Source organism: Colias philodice, chromosome 19 (genome assembly GCF_061535455.1).
Source record: "Colias philodice isolate Cphi_HAF_F1 chromosome 19, ilColPhil1 Martin Lab GWU primary, whole genome shotgun sequence".
Taxonomy (NCBI): domain Eukaryota; kingdom Metazoa; phylum Arthropoda; class Insecta; order Lepidoptera; family Pieridae; genus Colias; species Colias philodice.
In genome coordinates, this window is record NC_143104.1 from 8,098,884 (window position 1) to 8,125,345 (window position 26,462).

The window sequence follows — 26,462 nt, forward strand, 5'->3', positions numbered from 1 at the left end:
GTAGAAATTATTCAAATAATAAAAAAATACTGACGACAAAATTAATATAATACCTACTTACTCGGACATAAGATAAAACGAGTACAATCTATTAGATTAAGTTAAAACTATACATCTAGTACCTCAAAAAAGTTTCAAAACCTAAGGGCTGCTATGGGATGGGCCAATGCAATGCAATAAAATTCGTAACTATAATACGTCAATTAAAAAAAGTATGTGAATGCTGAATGAAAGGCTGATGAAGATGCATATGCCTTGTACCTACTCATAAGCCACAATTAAATGCAGCTTATGAATTTGAATACAGTTAATTTTTCAATATGAATATAAACACTTTTGAAAGAGTAATCGTGATTCTTGTTGATTATTTTCGAATCAGCGAAGCAACGGGTCAAATCAGTGGTAAGGTTAGGTGGTAAGTAAAAATAAAAGGTTGGAAAAAAAAAATTCAAGAGATAATTTGCAGGAAAATTTTCGATACGGAATTAAAAATGAAAATCAAAATATATTATATTAATGTATTTAAAAATATAAAGAGATAAACATACAAATATGCCTTTATTTTAATACATTTTAATGTTATTAAATACTAAAAATGAAAATTACCAATATAAAGCTTATAATTACTTATACATTAAAGAGCGTTGTTGGTATGAGCTAAAGTTTTTATAGACTATAAATTGCCAACAACTAAATTTGGATCTATATTTGTTTGAAATTTTTGTACAATTAGATTAATTTATAGAATTTATCAATGTAGGATTATTCTATCTCCACATTTCACGTTTTGCGGCCAGTCGCAGTATGTTTTGTGAGGATTGTATAAAAGTATTCCAGGACATTTCTGCGTGACTGGTACACCGTGATCGCATGTGTAGAATTGATTACAGATTTCGTGAGCAATCAAAACACCGGATGAATCTTTTTTCGCGCAGATAGAGGGGGCTTCAGCGGGATTACAATTGCAGCTTCCATTGTCATTATTGTCGTTTCCACCGTTGTCATTTCCACCGTTATTGCCATTGTCGTTGCAGTCTGGGATCACTCTGTCTCCACATTCTACGTTTTGGGGCCAGTCGCAATATTCTTTGTAAGGATTGTACAAAAGTGTTCCAGAGCAATTTTGTAATACGGGCACTCCATGGGCGCATTTGTAGAATTGATTACAGTGTTCATGAGCGACTAATACTCCATCTGATCTGTCTTTACCGCAGATGGATGGAGCTTCTCCGGGATTACAATTACAGCTTCCATTACCATTATTGTCGTTTCCGCCATTATCGTTACCTGCGTTATCATTGCCTCCGTTATCGTTTCCACCGTTGTCATTACCATCATTGTTATCATTGTCGTTTCCGTCTGGGATAACTCTGTCCCCACATTCTACATTATCAGGCCAGTCACAATATTCTTTGTAAGGATTGAACAATGTGGTACCGGGACATTTCATTACAACAGGCACACCATGATTGCATTTGTAGAATTTGTTACAATTTTCATGAGCCACGAATACTCCATCCGATCCGTCTTTACCGCAGATAGAGGGGGCTTCACCTGGATTGCAATTGCAGCTTCCAGGATCATTATTATCGTTTCCGCCGTTATCGTTTCCTCCGTTATCATTGCCTCCGTTATCGTTTCCACCATTGTCATTTCCTCCGTCGTTATCATTGTCGTTTCCGTCTGGGATAACTCTGTCCCCACATTCTACATTATCAGGCCAGTCACAATATTCTTTGTAAGGATTGAACAATGTGGTACCGGGACATTTCATTACAACAGGCACACCATGATTGCATTTGTAGAATTTATTACAATTTTCATGAGCGATTAATACTCCATCCGAACCGTCTTTAATGCAGATAGAGGGGGCTTCACCTGGATTGCAATTGCAGCTTCCGGAATCATTATCATCGTTTCCGCCGTTATCGTTTCCACCGTTGTCATTTCCTCCGTCGTTGTCATTTCCACCATCGTTGTCATTGCCGTCGCAGTCGGGGATCACTCTGTCCCCACAATTTACATTTTCAGGCCAGTCACAATATTCTCTGTATGGATTGTACAAAAGTTTTCCAGGGCAATTTTGCACAACGGGCACTCCATGCGCGCACTTGTAGAACTGGTTACAATTCTTATGTGCAATCAATACACCATCAGAACCATCTTTAGCGCAGATAGAGGGAGCTTCACCTGGATTACAATTGCAGCTTCCATTACCATTATTGTCGTTTCCACCGTTATCGTTACCTCCGTTATCGTTTCCACCGTTGTCGTTTCCTCCATCGTTGTCACTGTCGTTTCCGTCTGGGATAACTCTCTCTCCACATTCTACATTTTCAGGCCAGTCACAATATTCTTTGTATGGATTGTACAAAAGTTTTCCAGGGCAATTTTGCACAACGGGCACTCCATGCGCGCACTTGTAGAACTGGTTACAATTCTCATGTGAAATAAATACACCATCAGAACCATCTTTAGCGCAGATAGAGGGAGCTTCACCTGGATTACAATTGCAGCTTCCATTACCATTATTGTCGTTTCCGCCATTATCGTTGCCTCCGTTATCGTTTCCACCGTTGTCATTGCCACCTTCGTTGTCGTTGCCGTCGCAGTCGGGGATCACTCTGTTCCCACATTCTACTTTTTCAGGCCAGTCACAATATTCTTTGTAAGGATTGTACAAAAGCTTTCCAGGGCAATTTTGCACAACGGGCACTCCATGCGCACACTTGTAGAACTGGTTACAATTCTCATGTGCAATCAATACACCATCAGAACCATCTTTAGCGCAGATAGAGGGAGCTTCACCTGGATTACAATTGCAGCTTCCATTACCATTATTGTCGTTTCCACCGTTATCGTTACCTCCGTTATCGTTTCCACCGTTGTCGTTTTCTCCATCGTTGTCATTGCCGTCGCAGTCGGGGATCACTCTGTTCCCACATTCTACTTTTTCAGGCCAGTCACAATATTCTTTGTAAGGATTGTACAAAAGCTTTCCAGGGCAATTTTGCACAACGGGCACTCCATGCGCACACTTGTAGAACTGGTTACAATTCTCATGTGCAATCAATACACCATCAGAACCATCTTTAGCGCAGATAGAGGGAGCTTCACCTGGATTACAATTGCAGCTTCCATTACCATTATTGTCGTTTCCACCGTTATCGTTACCTCCGTTATCGTTTCCACCGTTGTCGTTTTCTCCATCGTTGTCATTGTCGTTTCCGTCTGGGATAACTCTGTCTCCACAATCTACATTTTCAGGCCAGTCACAATATTTTTCGTATGGATTGTACAAAAGTGTTCCAGGGCAATTTTGTACAACGGGCAGTCCATGGGAGCATTCGTAGAACTGGTTACAATTCTCATGTGCAATCAATACACCATCAGAACCATCTTTACCGCAGATGGATGGAGCTTCACCTGGATTACAATTGCAGCTTCCATTACCATTATTGTCGTTTCCGCCATTATCGTTGCCTCCGTTATCGTTTCCACCGTTGTCATTGCCACCATCGTTGTCATTGCCGTCGCAGTCGGGGATCACTCTGTTCCCACATTCTACTTTTTCAGGCCAGTCACAATATTCTTTGTAAGGATTGTACAAAAGCTTTCCAGGGCAATTTTGCACAACGGGCACTCCATGCGCACACTTGTAGAACTGGTTACAATTCTCATGTGCAATCAATACACCATCAGAACCATCTTTAGCGCAGATAGAGGGAGCTTCACCTGGATTACAATTGCAGCTTCCATTACCATTATTGTCGTTTCCACCGTTATCGTTTCCACCGTTGTCGTTTTCTCCATCGTTGTCATTGTCGTTTCCGTCTGGGATAACTCTGTCTCCACAATCTACATTTTCAGGAAGGTCACAATATTCTTCGTATGGATTGTACAAAAGCGTTCCAGAGCAATTTTGCACAACGGGCACTCCATGGGCGCATTTGTAGAACTGGTTACAATTCTCATGTGCAATCAATACACCATCCGATCCGTCTTTACCACAGATAGATGGAGCTTCACCGGGACTGCAGTTACAGCTTCCATTTCCATCATTGCCATTTCCTCCATTGTCGTTTCCACCGTTGTCATTTCCACCATCGTTTCCACTGTCTTCCGGTTCAGGAATATGTCTATCGCCACAATCAACATTACTCTGATAGTCGCACTCTTGTTTCTCTACACTGAAGTAGAGGTCGTGTGCACACTTATGTTCTACTAGTTCCCCATGGAAGCATTGGTAGAACATATTACAATTTGAATGGGGGTATAGCTGCTCAATTCTGTAGTCCGCGGGACAGCCATTCTCGTTAAGCTGTATATTTTTTCCCAAGACCGACGAAATCGCGCAAGCCACTATTATGGCTGCGACTGAAATAAAAAAAATACTTGATCAGCAATTTGAATTATATTCTCAATTTATAGACAACCTAATCAAAATAAAAAAAAATATTTATATACATAATGCACTTAATTTTTTTTAATACAAAACATATTTTACTTATGTAAATATTGGTTAAAGTTTAAACGTAGTAGGTATAAGTGAAATATTCAAAATGTATATTCAATCATTGAAATATTAATTATTTCTTCTTTCATTTAATTCTTGCTCTATTAATGAATTTTTAATTTTAATTTAATTAATTAAATATAAATGTTATGTTATTATCAAATACATAATAACTTTGTATAAAGCTTATATCGATGAAAGCTTTAAATAAAATTTATCACTTCACCTTTAAAATAATTTTATTTGATACTAGCTGTGCCCGCGACTTCGTCCGCGTGGAATAGTGACTGCATAGTAGTTACTACTTTAACACACAATTATTGAGTAAACACGTCTTGAAACACGTACTATCATATACAACTAAATTATAAGTACTTACACATTATTATAAAGTTAAGAAATAAAATAAATAATAACACAAAAGAACTGTTAGTAAAATTTATTACTAAACTGAGCTATAAAACTTAGGTACAGAAGAGTTCAAAATTTCCAGGATGTGGTTATTCTCCCGCTCCCATATTCCTTCTACTTTCACAGACTTTCAACTTTTCCCTTTCACCCCTAGTAAATGGCAGAACCGATTTTGATCTAAATTCTAAACCATGTCTAATCATACCTATATTATATTATGTCATATCCTTTCGTTTGGTACTCCATTTGGATTATTTATCCCCACTATCACCCCTAAGGTGCCCTATATGTAATAAACAGATTAACCAATTTTGATAAAACATGACTAATTGTAATTCACACGTCATTTGATATGCCGCTTGATTATATTATTTGACCACATTCGATTATTCATTCCCACTTTTACCGCTATAAATCAATAAATGGATGAACAGATTTTGATTAAATATGCCTCATCATACTTCTCACGTCAGGTCATGCCCTTTCATTTGATATGCCACTTGGGTATATTATTTGACAACTTTTATTCCCACTTTTATACCTATATCCAATAAATGGATGAACCAATTTTGATAAAATATGTCTTATTGTACTTTACACGTCATGTCTTTCATTAGATAAGTCACTTGAGTATATTTGATAAAATTTATTTATTTATTCCCACTTTAACCCCTATATCAAATAAATAGATGAACCGATTTTGATAACATTGGACTACTTAATTGTTTCTGACAGGTCGTCTTTTTTCATTTGATATATCACTTGGGTATAACAGACAGCATTCGTTTTTCTCATTCCCACTTTTGCCCTACATATAATTATTGGATGAACCGATTTTGATTAAATATGCCTCATTATACTTCTCACGTCAGGTCATGCCCTTTCATTTGATATGCCACTTGGGTATATTTGACAACTTTTATTCCCACTTTTATACCTACATATTATATCCAATAAATGGATGAACCAATTTTGATAAAATATTATGTCTTATTGTACTTTACACGTCATGACTTTCATTAGATACGTCACTTGAGTATATTTGATAAAATTTATTTATTTATTCCCACTTTAACCCCTATATCAAATAAATTGATGAACCGATTTTGATATAATTTGACTTGTTGTTACTGACAGGTCATTTGATATATCACTTGGGTATAACAGACAACATTCGTTTTTTTCATTCCCACTTTTACCCCTCTACTATATAATAAATGGATGAACCGATTTTGATTAAATACCTATGCCTCATTATACTTCTCACGTCAGGTCATGCCCTTTCATTTGATATGCCACTTAGGTATATTTGACAACTTTTATTGCCACTTTTATCCAATAAATGGATGAACCAATTTTGATAAAATATGTCTTATTGTACTTTACACGTCATGTCTTTAGTTAGATACGTCACTTGAGTATATTTGATAAAATTCATTTATTTATTCCCACTTTTACCCCTATATCAAATAAATGGATGAACCGATTTTGATAAAATTTGACTAATTGTTTCTGACATGTCGTCTATTTTCATTTGATATATCTCTTGGGTATAACCTACAACCTACATTAACAACTAACATTCGTTTTTTTCATTCCCACTTACCCCTATATAATATAATAAACAACTAATGTAACAAAAAAACGCATCTAATTCGTATTACCCGTTAGCGAGCTACACACGCAATACACACATAGCGGACATAACACCCCTCTTTTTGCGTCGAGGGTTAAAAATATAATACCTACGCCATAATTTCAAAGACCTTTTATGTAGAAAATTTACCTAGAAGTAACCATAATGCTATTTGTGCAGGTTTTAGACTTATGAGCAAAAATCTAAATAAAGGTCCTTTGACCCCCCCCCCTACTACCCCCTCAGCATAACCACCCCCCCCCACGCTTGGGAACTTTCGAAATGATCATCTGGACATGTCAAGGAATAACTTTAGCGTATAATTTACGTAATAAAGTAATTCATGTATAGAATGCCTTAGCAAATGTTCGCTGTGATTACTTAAATGGTCATAACTTTTTTATTTATGAACCGATTGACATGAAATAAACACTAAATGTTAAATGAAGCTTACCACAATATATTAGTGAAAACCGCATTTAAATCGGATAAGCCGTTTCTGAGATTAGCGTGTTCAAACATACAGACAAACAGACAAACCGACAAACAGACAAACAGACAAACAGACAAAAATTTTTTTAACAACAGTTTTGGGTTTGGGATCGATTTAGTAATAACCCCTGCTAATTTTTTTTTAAATATTTTCATTGTACAGACACCACTTTTCTAGAATTTTATTATATGTATTGATAATTTTTTTAAGATATTCTATTATAAGTTATTGTGAATATAAATGAAAGTACTTTTTCCATTCCAAGCAGAAACTTAATTTAATTTGCTATAATAAAATTAAACACACTTTTTATCGTACCTTTCATGTTAAATATCAAACAATTCAAGCACTTAAATATCACAATACACTCTCACTTGTTACTCAAAAACAAATTAATAATTAATTAAAACATCTTCTTGTATTTATAGAACCAGATAATCGGAACATTTGAAGTGACATCAACTTTTATCGTTACTCTTGCAATCAGATTTAAAATCGCTGAATAAATATTGATAACATTTTTAATCGTTTGATGATTGACAATAGATATAATTAATGCATATCGAAATGCATTTTTCAAAGTATTTAAAATAATTTTATGACATATGAGTGCGATATACCTACTTTATTAGAAAATAGTATCATCCGATCATAATAAGCTTTTTTCATAGCTTCTTTCAATGTGCGTAGGTACTTGGAATAATTGAACTTTTAGTTTAGTTACTTAGACTATAAATGAATAAAAACAAATTAATGAAAATAAATTTAATGTTTCTGGAATTGGTTACTGTATTCGATTATTTTGAATACACAGTCTATAAATATCAATATCTCAATATGTTTTAACTGCACCTTGAGTCCTTGAACTTGCCTTGAACCTTCTTATAATAATATAATATGTTAAGAAGGTTATTTATACGTAAGTCCCTTGACAATTTTCTTGCCAATGCAAGGCTATGTTAGAAGATTGCTGGTATAAAGACCAGAGACCCTTCCTAATCGGTGTCAGCTTATATTTTTAGCTTGATATAGAAAACGTTTTCAATAAATGCTAGGCTGCTTTATTTAAATAGTTTCAAAACGGTTGTTTGATTTCGAATTTATTGGTTAGTATTTCTTTTTGTTATTGTAAAATTTTATAATGTATGAATACATGTCAAATATTACATGCATGGGTGCCAGCCCTGTCACGGAAATTTCTTTGGAAAATGCGCTTTTTAAAGTGTTTTTCGGAGAACGAACGGTGTTGCAACTATATCACTAGATAATAAGTTACAAACAAAAAAATACTTTTAAGATAATGATCAAATAGATTATCGATGTATTCGTAGGAATATGCATACGTTTGATTGATATGCACATTATTCATCAGATGTGATGTTGTGCATACAATTGCTTATCAAAGTGCAGTACACAGTTCAGGGTTGCGATGTAAGCATGGTAAGCATTGTGAGTAACTATAAATATTATTGTTTTTCGGTTTCGGACCCGTCCGATAAGGGCCCTTCTGGCCTCCTCCACTCAAGCGACAGCCCAAGCCGAGGTTCGAGATCCCCGTCAAGGGGGGACGCCCTTGTGCATGTCGCTACCAGGGTGAACCTTCAGTTCACCCCCGCGTCCGCGTTAAAATGTAGAAGCCCTTCTGGCTAACATTGAGAGACACCACACAAAAAAAAAAAAATCGGTTTCGGAATTTTTATTCATATTTCTAGTATAGAAGTATTGATCATGTTCAACATTTTAATATCCAAAACCCATTGAATTTGTAATTAAAACAATCCCACTAATAAGTAATATTATTTATTGTAAAGGCTGTGCCGTGCAAATTCAAGTATTTCACTAGCTCATTTATTATTCTGATGTATAACTTTTATTCCTGTAAAGTTTCATCCAAATCCGTCCTGTAGATTTAACGTGAAACAGTAACAAACATCCATCCATACTTACAAATTTTTACTTGTAATGTTTATACATATTATTAGTATGAACTATGACATTGCATCCGATTGTAACAAGTAGTTTACTATGCAAGTTGTATTTATTGTAACTGTAAAAACTGTATATTTCACCGATAAAAATAATCAACTATTAATAAACAAACACAATCATGCGTGTATAGGTAAGCATGCTTCTGAGTTTTTCAAATTCAAATTCCCTTATTAAATTTAAAATTATTATTTTATCGAAGTCAAAGCTTTTTCAATTAATTCAAAAACTTTTTATTATTATAAATTTAAATTTTAAATTATAAACTGTGTTGTATAATATATCCAGGACTGGATTTTTTTTTCAAAAAAGGCATTTAAAAAGAGCAAACTATCTCATCATTATGGCCAATATGTTGATTGTTGATTCATAGATTTTTGTAAAAAGCAGTTGTTATAAATTAAAAATATTCTGCGTATACCCAATAATACCTTTTACTTTCTTGCGCCTAAACTCTTATTGAATATGCTTTTTAGTTTTTAACCACTGTCTTCGTAAAATGTAAGTATTGTAAGTAGAGAGGGACGTATTGAACCAGAATTACAATTTACCGGTTGTAATCGTCAAGTGAGCCCGGGCGATTATTCCATAACTATTGTAAAATTTTTGGATATTTCTCGTTTAATTAAAAAAAATGGGTAAAGTACTTTCGATGTCAGTTCAAAGTTTTTTTTGATATCTGTAATAACGGAACAATCGCCTGTGCACAGTTAACGAGAGTTCACCCTGTATAGTTAATAATATGTATTACTTATATGCAAATTACATATCAGTTTGTAAGAATATTTATTTTATAAATAATTGTGGATATGGTCATGTCACGTTTTTAATGTTTATATATTGTGTTTATTACATATATAGTTTTCATTATTATTTTTTTAAATGAATGCGCGTATTTGTTGTAATATATTGTGTCTACAAAATATGTAATTATTGTTGTACCTACATCTCTTTTGCGTGAAATAAATTATTATTTTTTTACTTCTTGTTTTTTTTGCTTCTGTTTCAGTACCCTATTATTTTTTAAGTGAGTACCTACATATATAATCAGGATATTTTTTTGAATTAGGTTGTTGAATTTGTACCATTATATGCATATAGAAATGCACAGATACCTTGAAATTTTTAATTTTACGCAGAGCAATCCTACATTAAACGTTCTATAACTAAAAAAGTATGGATATTAGGAAAAGAAGTTTCAAACAAAAATGCTTTATTTACTTACGGACAAATTGACGGAAATGGTTGGGAAAGGCTGGCTTTATTTCGTTGTTCTCAGTGCGTTCGAAAAAATTATATGCAATGTTCTAATACAGAACAATACTGAATAAGAGTTTTCGTTTACACTCACGAAAGAATGCTCTTGCTCTATCTCTAGCTCTATGTTCGTTATGATGATTTCTCTGGTATGATGGTTTCTCAGCTTACAGTAATATGCATAACATGTGTATATCCTCTAAATTTGGAGCTAATCCCAACTCCCATTATAGTTATATCTCGATAGCCTACACTAATTACTATAAAAGTGGTAGTAATAATTAAGTAATATTTTATTACCTATATAGAATATATAATTTTTTCACATGGCTTATTAAAAGCTCAGTATCATAAATATCATGTTATATTTTAGTTATTATTGGTGGTTCTATAAAAAAACAATAAATATATTATGTGTATAGGTATATAACGTTATTTATTATACTTCAAAAACTCATTTATGTACTAATATTGTTTCGTATTAAATCTTATCTAAAAATATATTATATGTATAGGTGATAAAAACGTGTACGTATATAATATAATTTGCTACCGAAACGTTTGTAGGTTTTCTACATAGTTACTCGACAAAGTCGAAATCTATTTGATTTTATCAACATTAAAACGGAGAATACAAGGTAATTTAAATGTACAATCTTTTTAATTGTTTCTTATCTCTATCGGTTCGTCTTTGTTATGATAATATGATATACTTTTAGGAACTTGGCCAGTATTGGAAGGTATTCTTTTGAAATCTGTAGCAGTAATCGAATTCCTTCAGTACAATTCTATATATATTCTATATATATTTTAATTATATATATATAGTATAACTAGCTGCTCCGCGCGGTTTCACCCCCGTGGCTCCACTCCTGTTGGTCGTAGCGTGATGATATATAGCCTATAACCTTCCTCGATAAATGGGCTATCTAACACCGAAAGAATTTTTCAAATCGGACTAGTAGTTCCCGAGATTAGCGCGTTCAAACAAACAAACAAACAAACTCTTCAGCTTTATAATATTAGTATAGATTGCTATATATTTTTGAAGTGAAACTTCTTTATCGGGGGTGGACAAAAATTTTGTGAGACATTTTTTGCGTTACGCCGCGCGCGTTACATTTTTTGCGTTACGCCGCGCGCGTTACATTTTTGCGTTACGCCGTACTCGTGATATTTTTTTTCTTATCCCTACCACGCGTGATTCGACGTATACTTTCTCCAGCGGAGTAGGGATATCGTATCGTTTTAACGTACGTCCTACCACTTTACTTGACCGTTTTTCTATTGCACTCGTATTTATTTCCAACGCTCTATGGTGACGTGATAATATTATATTAAAGTGATCAGCACAATCAAAGTGTTTATTTTAATTATTCTAATTCCAGTGAATTAAAAAAAAAAAGTAAGTAATTACATATCTTTTTCTAATACTTAGGTGTAATTATGGTATTTATTTTTCTAAGTTATTTAAAATTAACCTCACTTTTTGATTGTATTTTTCAATTTTTTCAATTTTATTATAATATGTATAGATAATATGTATAGATACACTAGCACGTGGGTGGAATTATGTATAAATTTTTTCTAATACTTGAATGTTATTGTGGTACATATTTATTTTTCTAATTCTAAAATATTTACAGTTATTCTCAGTTTATGACATTGAGTTACATGTACTACGTACTAGAGAGGGCATCGCTACTACACTTTTTTAACACGAGTTAGAGTCAATCGTCTCAAACTCAATTTTTATTTGTTACATTGATTGGTTTTAATTGATAAGTTTATTCATATTTTTTTAATAAGATAACAATATTTATTTGTTACATTGATTGGTTTTAATTTATAAGTAATAAGAGGCAGAATATCTACAAAATGTATGACTCACTAGCCGCCCCGCGCCGCCGCGCGCCTCGCACAGATTTTGTTCGTGGTGCCCTCTCTAGTAATAATACCTCAATGGTTTATGATTGAATTTTTTAAAACACCAACACGTGGGCGTGATCATGTTATTTATTTTTCAAGTTATTTAAGCTTAACCTCTGTCTTAATATGTATATATTATGTACTATGTGCGTCATTAATTTCTGACTGTTTCGAGATTTGATGCAAAATAAAACAGTGTGTAAATAAAATTAAACAATTGAGTAAAAGTATAATTTTAATATAGAATATTTTTTATTTTACAACCTTTACAACTTGATCATTGGGAATTTATTACCTCTATTGTTCGAACAAAAATAAGTTACCGACTTTAAGAACGTGCCGACAATGTAAGTACACTATTGTTTCTTAGAAAACATTTTAGAAGTATACGATAATAAATCTATGACTCACGTAAACACGTGTTTGCTTGATTGGTGTCAGGTGTTCAATTATAATTTTATGAATTCAAAATTTATAAGAATAAACCTCAAACTCTCTGTCCAATCAAAATCCGCCTAAGTCGAAATCCTTTATAAGCTGAAAACGGCAGTGGCCGGCGTAAATATTCAAATAGGTAGCGAGGAGCGAAGTGACGAGCATCTTAGGTTAACTTTTGAACTACCGCACGAGCCGAGCGAGCGAAGCGAGCGAGTTGCAGCAGCGGCCGGTGTAAATATTTAAATAGGTAGCGAGGAGCGAAGCGACGAGCATCTTAGGTTAACTTTTGAACTACCGCACGAGCCAAGCGAGCGAAGCGAGCGAGTCGCGGCAGTGGCCGGCGTAAATATTCAAATAGGTAGCGAGGAGCGAAGCGACGAGCATCTTAGGTTAATTTTTGAACTACCGCACGAGCCGAGCGAGCGAAGCGAGCGAGTTGCAGCAGCAGCCGGTGTAAATATGTAAATAGGTAGCGAGGAGCGAAGCGACGAGCATCTTAGGTTAACTTTTGAACTACCGCACGAGCCGAGCGAGCGAAGCGAGCGAGTTGCAGCAGCGGCCGGTGTAAATATTTAAGTAGGTAGCGACGAGCGTGTGACTAACGTATTTCTTTAATATTGTATATAGTAAATTATTTTTTGAAAAATAAGGACATAAAGAAGTTTCACTTCTTACGTGTGTACTCTAGTACACGCACACATTTTTTTTTATTTAGTAGATGTTTTGTTTAAAATAATGACATGGTTGTTTAAATAAAACAAATCGCTTTCACAGACCTATAAAAAACTAATCTAAGTATTGCTCTAATTTAAGTATTGCTTAAATTAGAAGATATTATCAACTAAAGGTACTTACATACACAGTTGACACATATATACGTACATACATAAGAGTCGGAGCATAGACTATAATACATATTATCGATATGTTGTTTGGCAATTTTATATTGGTTCTTTTATTACTTATCCATAAAGAACTACCTTTTCGTGAGAGAATGTTAATAAAAAAAACACATTTTCAAAGATTTATTATGGTTTAATAATTGTTTTTATTAATAAATAACATAGTAGCATGGGGAAGGCATTACTGCGCATTGAATAAATCGCAGTCTCAACACTAAAATTGTTAAAAATCTTTAAAATTTATGAAATATATCAGTTGAGTAGAGTCCTTGTGTTGTTACTAACACGATATTTGTTGTTGATGGCATTTGGAAAAATTTAATTACTACGCTTAAAGATAAGACTTCTTTATTAGATATATTTTATACATAGAATAGATACATAAAAAAAACATGTTACATAAATTATTTTGATTAGAATCAACTTTCATCAACTAAACAGTTTCAGTCTGGAATCGTTGTTTTTGTGATTGCTAAATTGTAAATTTCAGTTTCAGCCTGGAAAAATTGCTTTCTGATTGCTTTCAAATGGCCATTTAGCTACCATTACTGGCGTATTTTATTTAGTTTCACACGTTACATATAACATACTCTTATTTTATACATTCATCGTTGAGTCTTCAATTAACTTTTTAATATTTTATCAACTTGAATAGAATTCTATGAAACTCAGCCAGTAGGTATTATTCTTTTCAAGCATCTAGATTAGTTCTTTCTCGTAGCGTCGTAGCCGCAGAGTAGTACTTAAGATTCATAAATTCTAAATTAATTTTCATCCCTTGTTGTTCAGCAGTTTATTCTGTTTCTTCTCTGTCTGTAAGAAAAGAATTAGTTTTATGTTATCAACTTGTATCTTAATACAAATCCGCATGATTTTGGAGCTCTATGATATATTGCCGCAAAGGGTTTGCGACGAATAACGATGACGAGACGATAAAACAATGGAATCCATGAATTACATAGGTAAGTAGGTATTATATTATAAAACATTCAAAAATTTGTTTTTGTAAAATGTTGAATTCCTGATATAGGTATCACTTTAAATCACAACCAAATCACGCCTTTTTATTGTTATCATGCATTGCATTTATCATAAAATCATGTTTAATTTCCTTATTTGATTCTTTAAATGTGGACGATAAATTACGCATGATTAATTTCCATAGAAATGGAAACATTTAATGCAACGTGATTAAACAAAAACATTAAATAAATGCCGAGTGTTATTAATAGCAATTATAGAGTTTTACCATTGTTTATCTAAGCAGATATATAGATAGTAATAACCTAAACCACATACATTATAGGATTAATAAATAATGTTACCCCCTCTATAGCTTGTAACAATAACCTTAATAAGGGTCAATGAAAAGCATGGAAAAAGTGTGCAGGTCATATTATTAGTGAAGTAAAGAACATCATATGACATAATATTATGTACAAAGAGATATTAGGATACCAAATCTATATAATCAAAGTTTGATCAAAAAACAGCATTTAATGTATGGCGTAATTACAGATAAAATATTCGGAATTGATAAGATAGATATAATTTATTGCAAAAATGAATCAGTGTCATTAACCATTATTACTTATTTATTGCACCATATTAAATGAGGGAAAGTCCACAAAGTTTCCCACCTTCCGGACACATTTTCTCCTATAAGTAATACAAAAAGAAAATATATATAGGTATAATAGGGCCGTTTTTAAAGGCGATGATTAAATGATTTGACTGGTTGATACACACACAGGAAATATTTAAACCCAGCAGCCTTGTTTGCAAAATCTTTTGTGGCAAAAGTGACTTCTTCTGCTTCTGATTTGGGTGATATCTGTATAGTGTGTAAATTTTTCTTCCCTAATAATAATAATAATTATACTGCCGCCAGACAGGCATCACTGTCACCCCAGCCCAAAGTTCAGTCCGAGCCTATCGTAGATTAAAGATAAATATACAGTAAACTAGAATAATTTAACCAAAATGAACGGGATAAGGGCTGTTTCGGATAACGAAAATTTCCGATACTCTATTAATCTATTTTCAGTTTTTCAAACCAGACATTCGTGTTGCCTTTTTTAAAATGAATTTTTAATTGCAATATTCTAATAGATATAAATCTGCATATTTTATATTGATAAAAAAAATCTATTAAAAAGGCATCGAGTAGGATTGAATTGAAAACTACAAGTTTGTTGGTGCTGAAAAGAAAATTCATTTAGCGTTCTTACAGTAAATATCTGTCAGCTGGTGGAAGTAAAAAACAGTATTTTTTATATATATACCTACTACTCTATACTACAGAGCTCTATGCCCAAGCGTTTTCACATATTCCGCGCGCTTTCCGTGCGGCGTGCGCTCTATGCTCTACCTAACAGCTCTACCTCTCTATTTAATAGTATTAAAACATTCAATTTTTGGCTCTACTGAAGGTAAATACATAATTTTGTTTGTTTGCTAATAGTTTGCTAATAGATAGAGATTATATTGTCGCTTGATATATATAGCAGTTTTTTATGAATAAAATAAATGATTGCATTAATTAGACTTTAGTCTATTCAATTAGTGTTTGTTAATTAATGTCGTTGGTTGTATTGATATGGTGTGTTTTTTATTATTTGTTTTTTGCATGTTAATATATCTATATGTATGGAAATTATTATGTGATTGATTATTTTATATTTGTTTATACATTTAAATCAATACCAAGGTAATTTGTGCTCTGAAATAGACATAAATTTGAAACATTTAACATTCCCTTTTTTTCAGGGTGCTTAAGCAAACGATTAGGTGCTTAATAGGAAAAAGGGTAAACGTTTACGATTAATGAACTAATAATTAATTACCTACCCATTCAGAGAGTCTACTATAGCGTCAAAATATATCAATGAATATATGGAAGATGAAAATCGTGATGCATGAAAAATGAACACATGATGATCTACCTACAGATTTTCTCGCCGGCTCTTCCCTGTAGAAACTGTAATCTATACAGGGTGTCCCAGCAACGGTATACTAAGCCCCAAGGAGGTTATAGTTTTGCATACGCTGAGTACGTAAAAAATACTTATAAAATTCCAGACGAATTTTTTTGACAAATAGATGAATTCTTAAAACTCTATGTGTGTACCCCTAACAAGCGACCCGCTCAACTTTACCACCCGCACGTGAGCTAGCGTTTAAGATTATGTTTTAATAAACAAAATGCTCACATTAGCTAAGCGGTATACGCCGGCTGCGCGAAGCTAGAGACGAAAACATGGATTTTAAGGAAAAATTAAGCAAAAAATTTTTGGCGTAATTTTGTTGTTTAAGTATTTTTTACGTGATCAGTGTATGCAAAACTACAAGGCCCTTCGCGCTTAGTATACCAATAGTGGGACACCCTGTATATGTAATATGATGAATAGAGACAAGCTTCGAAAAAGCTTCAAAAGCTTCGAATTTGAAGTCTAGTTAATAAACTATTTACTGAATTTGGTCATTTGATCAGTTTTTTTTACTAATGCGCCTTTATCAGTGTATTAGCAAAATGTATGAACAAACACTGTTATCACTTTTATTTTGTTTTTTAACATACTGAGCTGCACTGTGATGTATTATGTAACTATAAACTTTATTGTCTAAATCTGGATTTCAGGAGACTTTATGCTTGAATTATTAATTATCAGATATTTAGAGATTTAATCAGAAGTAAATAATATTATGTAGAAGTAAGAAGCTAGAAACCTAAACGTAGGGTCTAATATTTATCATCCTTTTTATGTTCTTGAAATCAATGTATAATATGTGTGATTGCTAACAACTCTTGAAAGGCGATAAAGTATTTAACAAACTATAATGTTGAATAAGAAATATTCATATGATACCGTTGATGTTATTCATTAAGATTAATTATGCTAATTATAATATATTTAATTAATATATTTGCAGGTCAGTGCTGTATAGAAGTTTGGCGCGAAAGTTACGTAAAACGAGACGTGGGCGCCTACACGTCAGCTGCTGCTACCGTCAGAGCGAGGCGCGGCGCGGAGGAAGCGGTTCGCGGCCCGACGTCACGGGCTGACGTCAGGCGCGCCGCGCGCTCATGGCCGGCTCTCGTGCCAGTGATAAACGCACCTCGGCCACGACTCCGTGTCAGACATGCTGCGCGCTTGAATTACCGCCGAAATCCCACAGCTGCCTAATGCATCTTTGCCTGTCACCAACACAACACAAGTGAGCTTTTGTGCGAGGAATGTTATTGTGATCGGTGCTCTTCGGAGATCTAACGTGACCTCGATGGCCTGTTACAGATGTCAGCCGTCACCGCACGAGGAGCGGCGGTTTTATCACATTTTAGAAAATGACTGAAGGTCCCCGACAGCAACATGAGAAGCCGGTGAGTGTTCGTCGCATAAAAAATATTGCGAGGTGATTCTGCGATTCTCCGAGCGCGAACTGAGCGACTGAGCGTGTGACGGTGTGAACGACGCGCTTGTGCATTCATGTGATTTGGAAAACACATTGCGATGATACACTGCGCCTAATTACATTCGTATTTACATTTTCCTTATCAACATCATTCGAAGTCGATACACACAGATAATCGAGTCGAAGGATGACGCCCATCCCATTTAACTAAACAATTTGTTGTTATGGGAAATGAACGCACTCAACCGCATACCAAATATAACTGGTTCCGATACAAACAGTTTTATCAAACACCTGCTAAAGATTTATGCAGCTCAGAACACTTCCTCGTAATTAGAATTAAAAACTTATCGCTAGTAATTATATGATATTTTTTCTATTAATGTTCAATAGGCGTGTCCAAAACGATTTAAACTGATGCAAAAACTTATTTTACCAACTGTATGGATAAAATGATAAATATTTTTAAATATACACCATGCAATCATAATTTTTATTGAATTTTTTGCTCTACATTCTACAATTGCTTTATATTATTATAAATTACTTTAAAAGGAACAATGTGTAGTTAAATGTTTTTCTTCAGGGATATCATATATCGTTGAACTCATCACTTTGCGTGACCCCGAGAACACTTCCTCCGTATCTCTGTAGAATATTATAAAACTGTAAATAAACAACAACGCGGGTTGGCACTTAGCACTCAAGAGTATGACTAATTGGATTTTTTTTGCGATGTGTCTAGGGTCAAAAAATACCTATATGAGAATGAAATATTGAGGTGATTTTCGAGTGCTTAGGCTTAATTTAAGTCAAATTAAGAAAGTATAGAAGGATGTTTCTAAAATAATACTTTAGCATCAAGATAAATCATTGAGTTATTCCTTTTAATGTAGAGTTTAAACTTTAAACCAAAGCCCAAAGGACTGGCTTCTATGTATCTATTATTAAATATGTAAAATCTAAAAGACAAAAATATAATAAACCCCGAAAAGTACTAATGTCTTTGACTAAATCGATGACTATTAATCTGTGATATTGGTCAATAAACATATTACGATTGTCACATTACAAGCTCTATGAAAACAATCGGCAATGTTTTATGACACATTGCTGACTGTTTTCCACCATGAAGTAGGTACAAGTAGGTAGGTACAAGGTACATTAACCAAATGATATCCATCCTCACTACGACTAGCCCTGATTATAGTTTTTATAGATAAGATTTCTAAGCGTAGGTACGCAAGATTACATTAATTTTGCCTAATAGATATTGTCTATAATCTACACATTGACAAAATACAAACTATTTATCAACTACTGCTGGTATTTTATCAGCTGTTTACTGTCTAGCATGAGCGCCCATGAGGAAAAAATATCAACAAAAACTATCAAGAGGCCATAAAATGATCATTGCCAATTTACGCTTATAGAATGACAAATACCTACATTGTACGTGATTGTACCCACATTTATTATCTACAATTAATTAGATACCAAACCACAGAACGTTAACGTTTTATTTAAAAATAAATATACTTAAAAGAACGTAAACATGAGGTGTGTTTGAGTATATTTTAATGATTTAATTGCACTGAGTAAGTAATTTTAAATGTATAAGCAATGTAAACACCTCACATAATCAGTCAAAATTATAACCTAAGCAAAAGTATAACATGATTCACGAAGCTGGCAACATTACAGTTAGAATCTGCTCAAAAAACGAATCAATAATTTCCAGAATTATTTATAGGCGCGTTTATCTTTTATACATGAAATCGAAGTCAGACCTTTTTTCTTTCCATACTAGATTACTAGCCCGCGACTTCATTCGTTTATATTCACCATAAAATATAAAGTATTATTCTAAAAACAGTCATACTGCCTCGAAGGACCTTCCACTGTCACAAACGTTATCTTTCTGATAGCATTCAGCAAAAAACTAATTGACCTGAAAAAAGAATCCTACGGTCATATTAATTTACTATAACCGCGAAAGTACCCGCTCTGTTTAAATATGTTCCGCTTTCACGGCTAAACTAGCGAACCGATCGTTCTGCAATTTAGTAGATAGATATTAGATAGGTTATTCTTAAAGAAATTTGAAGGGAAAAGGGACTTAATTTTTAAAAGCGGTTAAAATCACTGGTAATGATAAAAGATTAGTATTATATTTGTTTGAAATGAATTGGTTGCTAAATCAAATTATCCTCTGGCCAATAGTAATTGACAAAGATAACATAACAGCTTACAATAGAACACAAATCTTATCTTAATTATTATTTGTGATGTGGATATTCCGACGGAGGTCACCCATTACATTTTGCAATAAAATATAAAATAATAGTTACCACTATTATAAACGACCAAACTTGGCTTGCCATTGCCCATTGCCAAGTAATGAAGATTGGCTAAATCTGTTACAGTCATATTGAAGTAAATATTTTTTTAATTATGAATAAAGTCTATCTTCTTATATATAAAAATGAATCGTAAAATGTGTTGGTAAGCGCATAACTCGAGAACGGCTGAACCGATTTCGATAATTCTTTTTTTATTATATTCTTTGAAGTACGAGGATGGTTTTTATGTAGAGAAAACGTAAATATGTACCACGGGCGAAGCCGGGGCGGACCGCTAGTTAGTTAATACATATTTAACTGTCTTTGTAAATAATAAAGTATGTAAGTACCTACTTATTAAAATGTTGTGACAAAAAGGAAGTTGAAACACAAGGATTTTAAAATCCTTTAAACAAAGTTCGACGACCTAGTAGACAATATAATGTTTTGTGAGATATAAGAATCTCTGGTATATTATATGCAGTAAAATTATATATAAACCTAATTTTCAAATATAAAATACTAAGTACCTACCTTTATTTATACGGGTGATTACCATTTACCATTACCATTCATGATTAGTTCATAACAAAAAAATCATCGATCGTAGAACATTATTATTTAGATACTTTAATTTATGAATGTGGTAGGTATGTATTCTTTATTTGGGCATACTTAGCAGACATTTATAAGTTGTTTATAAGTAATGAAAAACTAAATGTGCTTTTCATAAATGTCATTAAAAAAAACATATTATGTCATCAGACTTGCGTTTAATGTTTATTCTTGGGTGGTACATTTCGTCGAATTCTTACGACTCTTACGAGCAAGCTTACGAGACATAAGGAGAACTGAGAACTAAAGAACAAAGACTGATTAACTACATTTAAATTAAATATTTCCTTTTCTTCAATTAAATTCATTTATCATAAGTATGTATTAAAGTTTAAGTTTTCAAACTGGTAGAACTAATTAATTGACTTCTTCCACGTCAAAGAATAATTAGGGGCAAATAATTATCTACAATAAACTAAGAAAAGAGAAAATAAAAACTTCTACTTTCTAGACCTACGATTTTTTATCAGAATCACAGCTTTTGTCCTCATGTTATTTTAAGAATGAATGTCATACTATTATTACTTTGTAATAAAGCTGATTCCAATGTTTCCGCTTTTGAGTCTCCACAGAGATTCGTGACTTACCAAAAATACGCAAATTGGCTTTACGGAAAAATTGGAAAATGCCCATCGGGATTGACCATAAATAATGAATCCGAGTAATACGCGCAAAAAAACTCAAGCTATTGCTTAGTATAAATTTATATTTCAGATTTTTGTAAAGCAAGTTTGTTGTACCCTTATTTTATTAGTACTTAATCCCCAAAATTTGTTCAAGCTTGTTTTTTACCTTTCGTAAGGTATTACCTCACCTATGTACAAAACATGCTCTTGTAAATTCTGAAAAAAAAAAAATTTTTCGTCTTCAACTATTTTTTATCCAAATTTCATACAAAACTGTGCCACGCTAAAATCGTAAAAGCTCAACAGAAAGGCTTTTGTATTTAAAATACTATCTTATACCTATTATAGATGATGGAATCAGAGAGTAGAATATCTAGAATATACAAGATAATTTTAAAGTACAATAACAATATCGTACGACCCCATATACACAGGAAGTTCACAATATAATTCGTGAGAACAAAACCACAGTGAGTACAGTGTCGCATTAGAAGTAGTATTAGTATAATAATATTGTGTTCTATGGTATTGGTACACTGTAGCTGGTGGTGTCGCGTCGATAGAGTACCGCGGAGAAGGAATAGGTATTAGCATCTTTGCATTTTAAATATTGCTAGCTAGTATATTTACATACAAATCCATTGAAATCTTCCAACAAAAAAGTAAAGACGTGGTTACAATCTCATGCTATGAAGTATTTACTTGAAGGTCTATTTTTCGAACTACGTCATAAGTAATTCATATAAAAAATTTTTACTGTTCTGTGTAAAAAACATTAGATAGTTTATAGGATTTATATTATTCAAAATATGACCTAAATAATTTCGAATTTAGCAAAAAATAAAAATAGCTTTTTATACCGTTTATTTCCGTTTTTGTAACCACTATTTAAGAAAAAAGCGTAATATAATGATTATTGTTACATATTTATAGGATAAGCAAACACTTGAAAGGATAACAACTTAAAGAAGCTTAGAGGAAATAATGTATAATTATTAGATTATCCAATTAGTTTAAAAGATTAGCTTTAATTTAGCCTTCGCAATACGTTACAATCATTTCAATTCAGCAGATTTATTGTAATTTGAATCGTGAATACTTCTTCAGAGTTCAGGTTTACTTTTAATAGCGTGGTATAATAAAATTAGAAACGTTTAAAATTTATTTGGTAGATAGTTTATATAAAAAGATTGTTCAACTCAGGTCTCCGTAGCTTTTGCTTTTAACTGTTTCTCTCATATGTTTCTATTTTGTACTATAGTAACATGTAAGAAAAATAAGTAGTTAACTCAAAAAAATGAAAAAAAAAAAAACAACAAACACATTCTATCATTACAGTTTACACTACTTACCTAATTTATTTATTTATTTAGAATCCTATTAAAAAGCGCATGGTAATGCTGGCTATGTTAAATTCGTCGTATATACGGTGCATATACGTTCGTAACTCGTAATTTATGAATCATTATATACGTAGGTTTTATATAATTACACAGGTATTATATAATATGTATTTTATAGTATAGGCAAAACTTTATAATAGTGTAACAAATAAAAAAAGATAGAGTTCGCCAAGCTCAAATGCCAAAACATTGTCATGTTGATGCCAAAAGTGGCAAAAAAGTTCGATATAAGTATAATGAAGTATTATAAATTATTAAGATAATATCTATTACTTCGACTATAGTATCTATAGAAGAATAATTACATAATATGTTTGTGGCCTTAAAATAATTAAATTCGGCTTGTGTAAGTTGCAAAGGGGAAACCTTAGAAATAGTTTTTTATCTGTACTTTGATCTGCAGTGTATGTAATTAATCTTAATATATAAAATTCCCGTGTAATGTTAGTTACCATATGGTTACCATACTCGTCCAAAACGGCTGGACCGATTCTCATGAAATTTTCTATGCATAACGGGTAGGTCTGAGAATCGGCCACGGGCCATCTAAGTATTTTTCATACCCCTAAGTGATAAGAGTAAGGCAGAACATTTGCCGGGAGCCGGGACTAGCATCCGCATAATTAAAACTATAGGATTTTATATGGGATAGAAATTCATCATTCTACGTTTTCAGAATTCAGACACATTGAATGCAGAATGCAGATTCATTGAATAAGTAGGTACTTAATACTTATGTGCATTGTTAAGATCGTTGGTTATATTAAAATATTGTTCAATGGCCTCCTTGAATGATAATTTGTTACATAAGATTTTGCTCTCAGCAACTTCTATTATCGCAACAATGATTTCATACCAACTTCCATTCACGGCCAAGGCCAGAAGTAGACAAACTTGTGACGCAACCTAACATCTTTATTGGAATTACTGGTTTTTCAAAGGATCAATTAAACTTTATGAAAATCTAATAGTAGGTATATATCAAATTGTTTTCCCTTTAAATGCTTTTAAATGCTTACCTACATAATAATATGTAAGTGGAATGAAGATGAAAATTTTCATCATTTCCATTTGGGATACGTAGGACATCTTTCATCAGTGCGAAAGCATTATTTTTGATAGTATAATATTAATACATATTAAACTTATACAAAAAATGCAATATTTTCAATAGGTATAGGTATACTCATTACTGTCCGAAATAAATAGCTGCGTGTCGAATAATAATATCGAAGTATAAGACGCGAGCGGCGAGCAGCTGTATTGATAAGTTATATGAATATATTTATCATGTGTTCGATACGATGTTATAGATGTGTGTACGAGTGTGGCTGGAGGTAGGACACGCGTGCGAGCCGCGGCGGACGGCGTCGGGGCGCGCGCTCGCACTCGACTGGCGCGTGTGGGTGCGGGGCGCGCGCGGCCGCGACATCAGCGCCTTCGTGCACAAGGTCGTCTTCCATCTTCACCCGGCGAGCGCGTTCGTCTATCCGAAAAGAGGTAACACCATGTATGACGTGCAGACGTCAACGCACTTACAGACCTGCCACGTCTCAACTTTCGAAACACTCATTCATAACGACCTGTTTCCAACCATGTACCAAATTTATATTACGCTATTAACTCGCTTGTTATCACTTTGTCACGCGTTCAGAAATAATGATTCCAATACGCCGCAACCGATTAATTTTCTGCTCATAGTAAATTCGCTTCCAGTCGATCGACTGTACCGGCTGAACAGACAGAATCCAGCGGAACAGGTTTTGTCTAATTATAAGATGAGATGCTAACTTATATTTGAGCGTATCATGTTTATAGTGTTAAAAACAGTCGCATGATATACACGCTCATTATCCTTATCTTACAATATGATAGTCCGTTGCCACGCAAATCTTTTATAAGTTCGTTATTATGAATAAGTTTATTACATCGCAATTGTAAACATTTCCAGTGCTGCAAGAGCCGCCATATGAGATCCAGGAGTCCGGCTGTTCGTCGATAGACATTCCGATACACGTGTACCTGAAGTATAGCACCAAACCAAAGAAAATCCGTCTAAGGTACAGTCTCCACATCGAAAACAATAACAAAGCCAGCTCCGAGTCGAGGTGCGTTTATTACGACTTTAACAATCCAACTGAGCAACTATATAACGCCTTGATGAAGGGTGGAGGCGAAGTTATCCCCCGCGCCGGCGGCTCCGACCGCGTCGGCAACAAACTCGTCGTGCTACTTTCCGATGAGGAGAAACGGGAATTAAAAGTGCACAAATCTAAAAGATATAAATTCATTGAACCTCTTCGATGTAAACACGCGTCAAAGGCTGGTTCCAAATACGTCATTGAAGAGATATGTCCAAAGTGCGGCGAATCAATTGACGCCGATTTTAGGAAACAGCTACGCGCCGTTGAGATGACCGAAGACGAAATCAATCGGGTGTCACAGTTGTATTTATCCTTCACTAGTTATGAAAAATCGGCTAAGGCTATAAAATTGCCTCCATTTTCGGATTCAATTTATAAAGTACCGGAACTACCGATTTCCCTTCGTGGGGCTCTAGATAACATTCAAGCTGATTATACAATGTTATGACGTGCCTTATTGCTACTATTCTTGATATTTCACTGTGCCATTATGTTCATAGGTCATAAATAAGCTGCGTCTGGGACCATTATTCTCGCTGTAAGCAAATAATGAAGTTTGTCCCACATAAATGTGTGGTTACAAGCAAGGATAAGCTTTTATATTATGTCAATATTTTATATTATATTTTCCCTATTACTTGGGCAAATAACTATTTACAGTTGTTAAGTTACCTATAAGGTATAGATAATTTAAATTATATTTTTATCGTCTGTTGTTATAATGTTCGTTTGTACTGTGTGCTGTGAGAAAGATCTCAAAATAATTTAGTATTCCTGGAAAATTAAATTTTATTTACAATTGAACCTTTTTTATTTGTCAAATATAATGAATATTATCTAATTTATAAACTTTTTTGCATGTGTAAATAGCTATTAATGAATGACGAATGTTATTTGTATTGTTATAAAATCTTTAAAAAATAAATATCAAACTTAGTTATTAAAGTAATTAATTTATTTTAGCTAGACGACCGTTAGAAATAAATATGATTGTGATAAAATTAGGCTAGGAAGTGCAATGACTGGGAATGAAGAAAGCAGTGGTTAAAAGAATATAATATAAAAAACGTTAGTAGTTTAGTTGGGTTTCATAAATTTTTATGTAAGTAACTAGTTATATTTTGATAAATGGTGCAAACAATTCTATTATTGTTACTATAATATTATATATGTAAAAAGCAGGGTAAATTTTAAAGTAGATATATAAATAATAAAATTAAATTAAATGAACACAAAATATCATTTTAATAAAATTATTTTTAAGTTTTTGATTTGTATCTATTTGCATTTATAACGTATTGTTATTTGTTGCTCAATGCTCAAATAAACTTCCTGGAAAAATTATGAAGAA

At 33.3% G+C, this 26,462-nt stretch overlaps 2 protein-coding genes across 2 annotated transcripts; one reads left to right on the forward strand and one right to left on the reverse strand.

The window, feature by feature from the left end:
* Positions 1-751: 751 nt before the first annotated feature.
* On the reverse strand, positions 752-17,713 carry LOC149480064 (uncharacterized). Its single transcript, XM_089707656.1, has 2 exons — positions 17,688-17,713; positions 752-4,394 (listed from the first exon to the last, which is right to left on the reverse strand). The coding sequence occupies exons 1-2, from the start codon at positions 17,711-17,713 to the stop codon at positions 752-754; spliced, it is 3,669 nt and encodes a 1,222-aa protein (XP_089563782.1).
* Positions 17,577-25,915, forward strand: LOC149480065 (uncharacterized). The gene is made up of 4 exons (XM_089707128.1): positions 17,577-17,786; positions 17,864-17,949; positions 24,281-24,467; positions 24,919-25,915. The coding sequence occupies exons 2-4, from the start codon at positions 17,914-17,916 to the stop codon at positions 25,557-25,559; spliced, it is 864 nt and encodes a 287-aa protein (XP_089563254.1). The 5' UTR covers positions 17,577-17,786; positions 17,864-17,913; the 3' UTR covers positions 25,560-25,915.
* Positions 25,916-26,462: the final 547 nt, after the last annotated feature.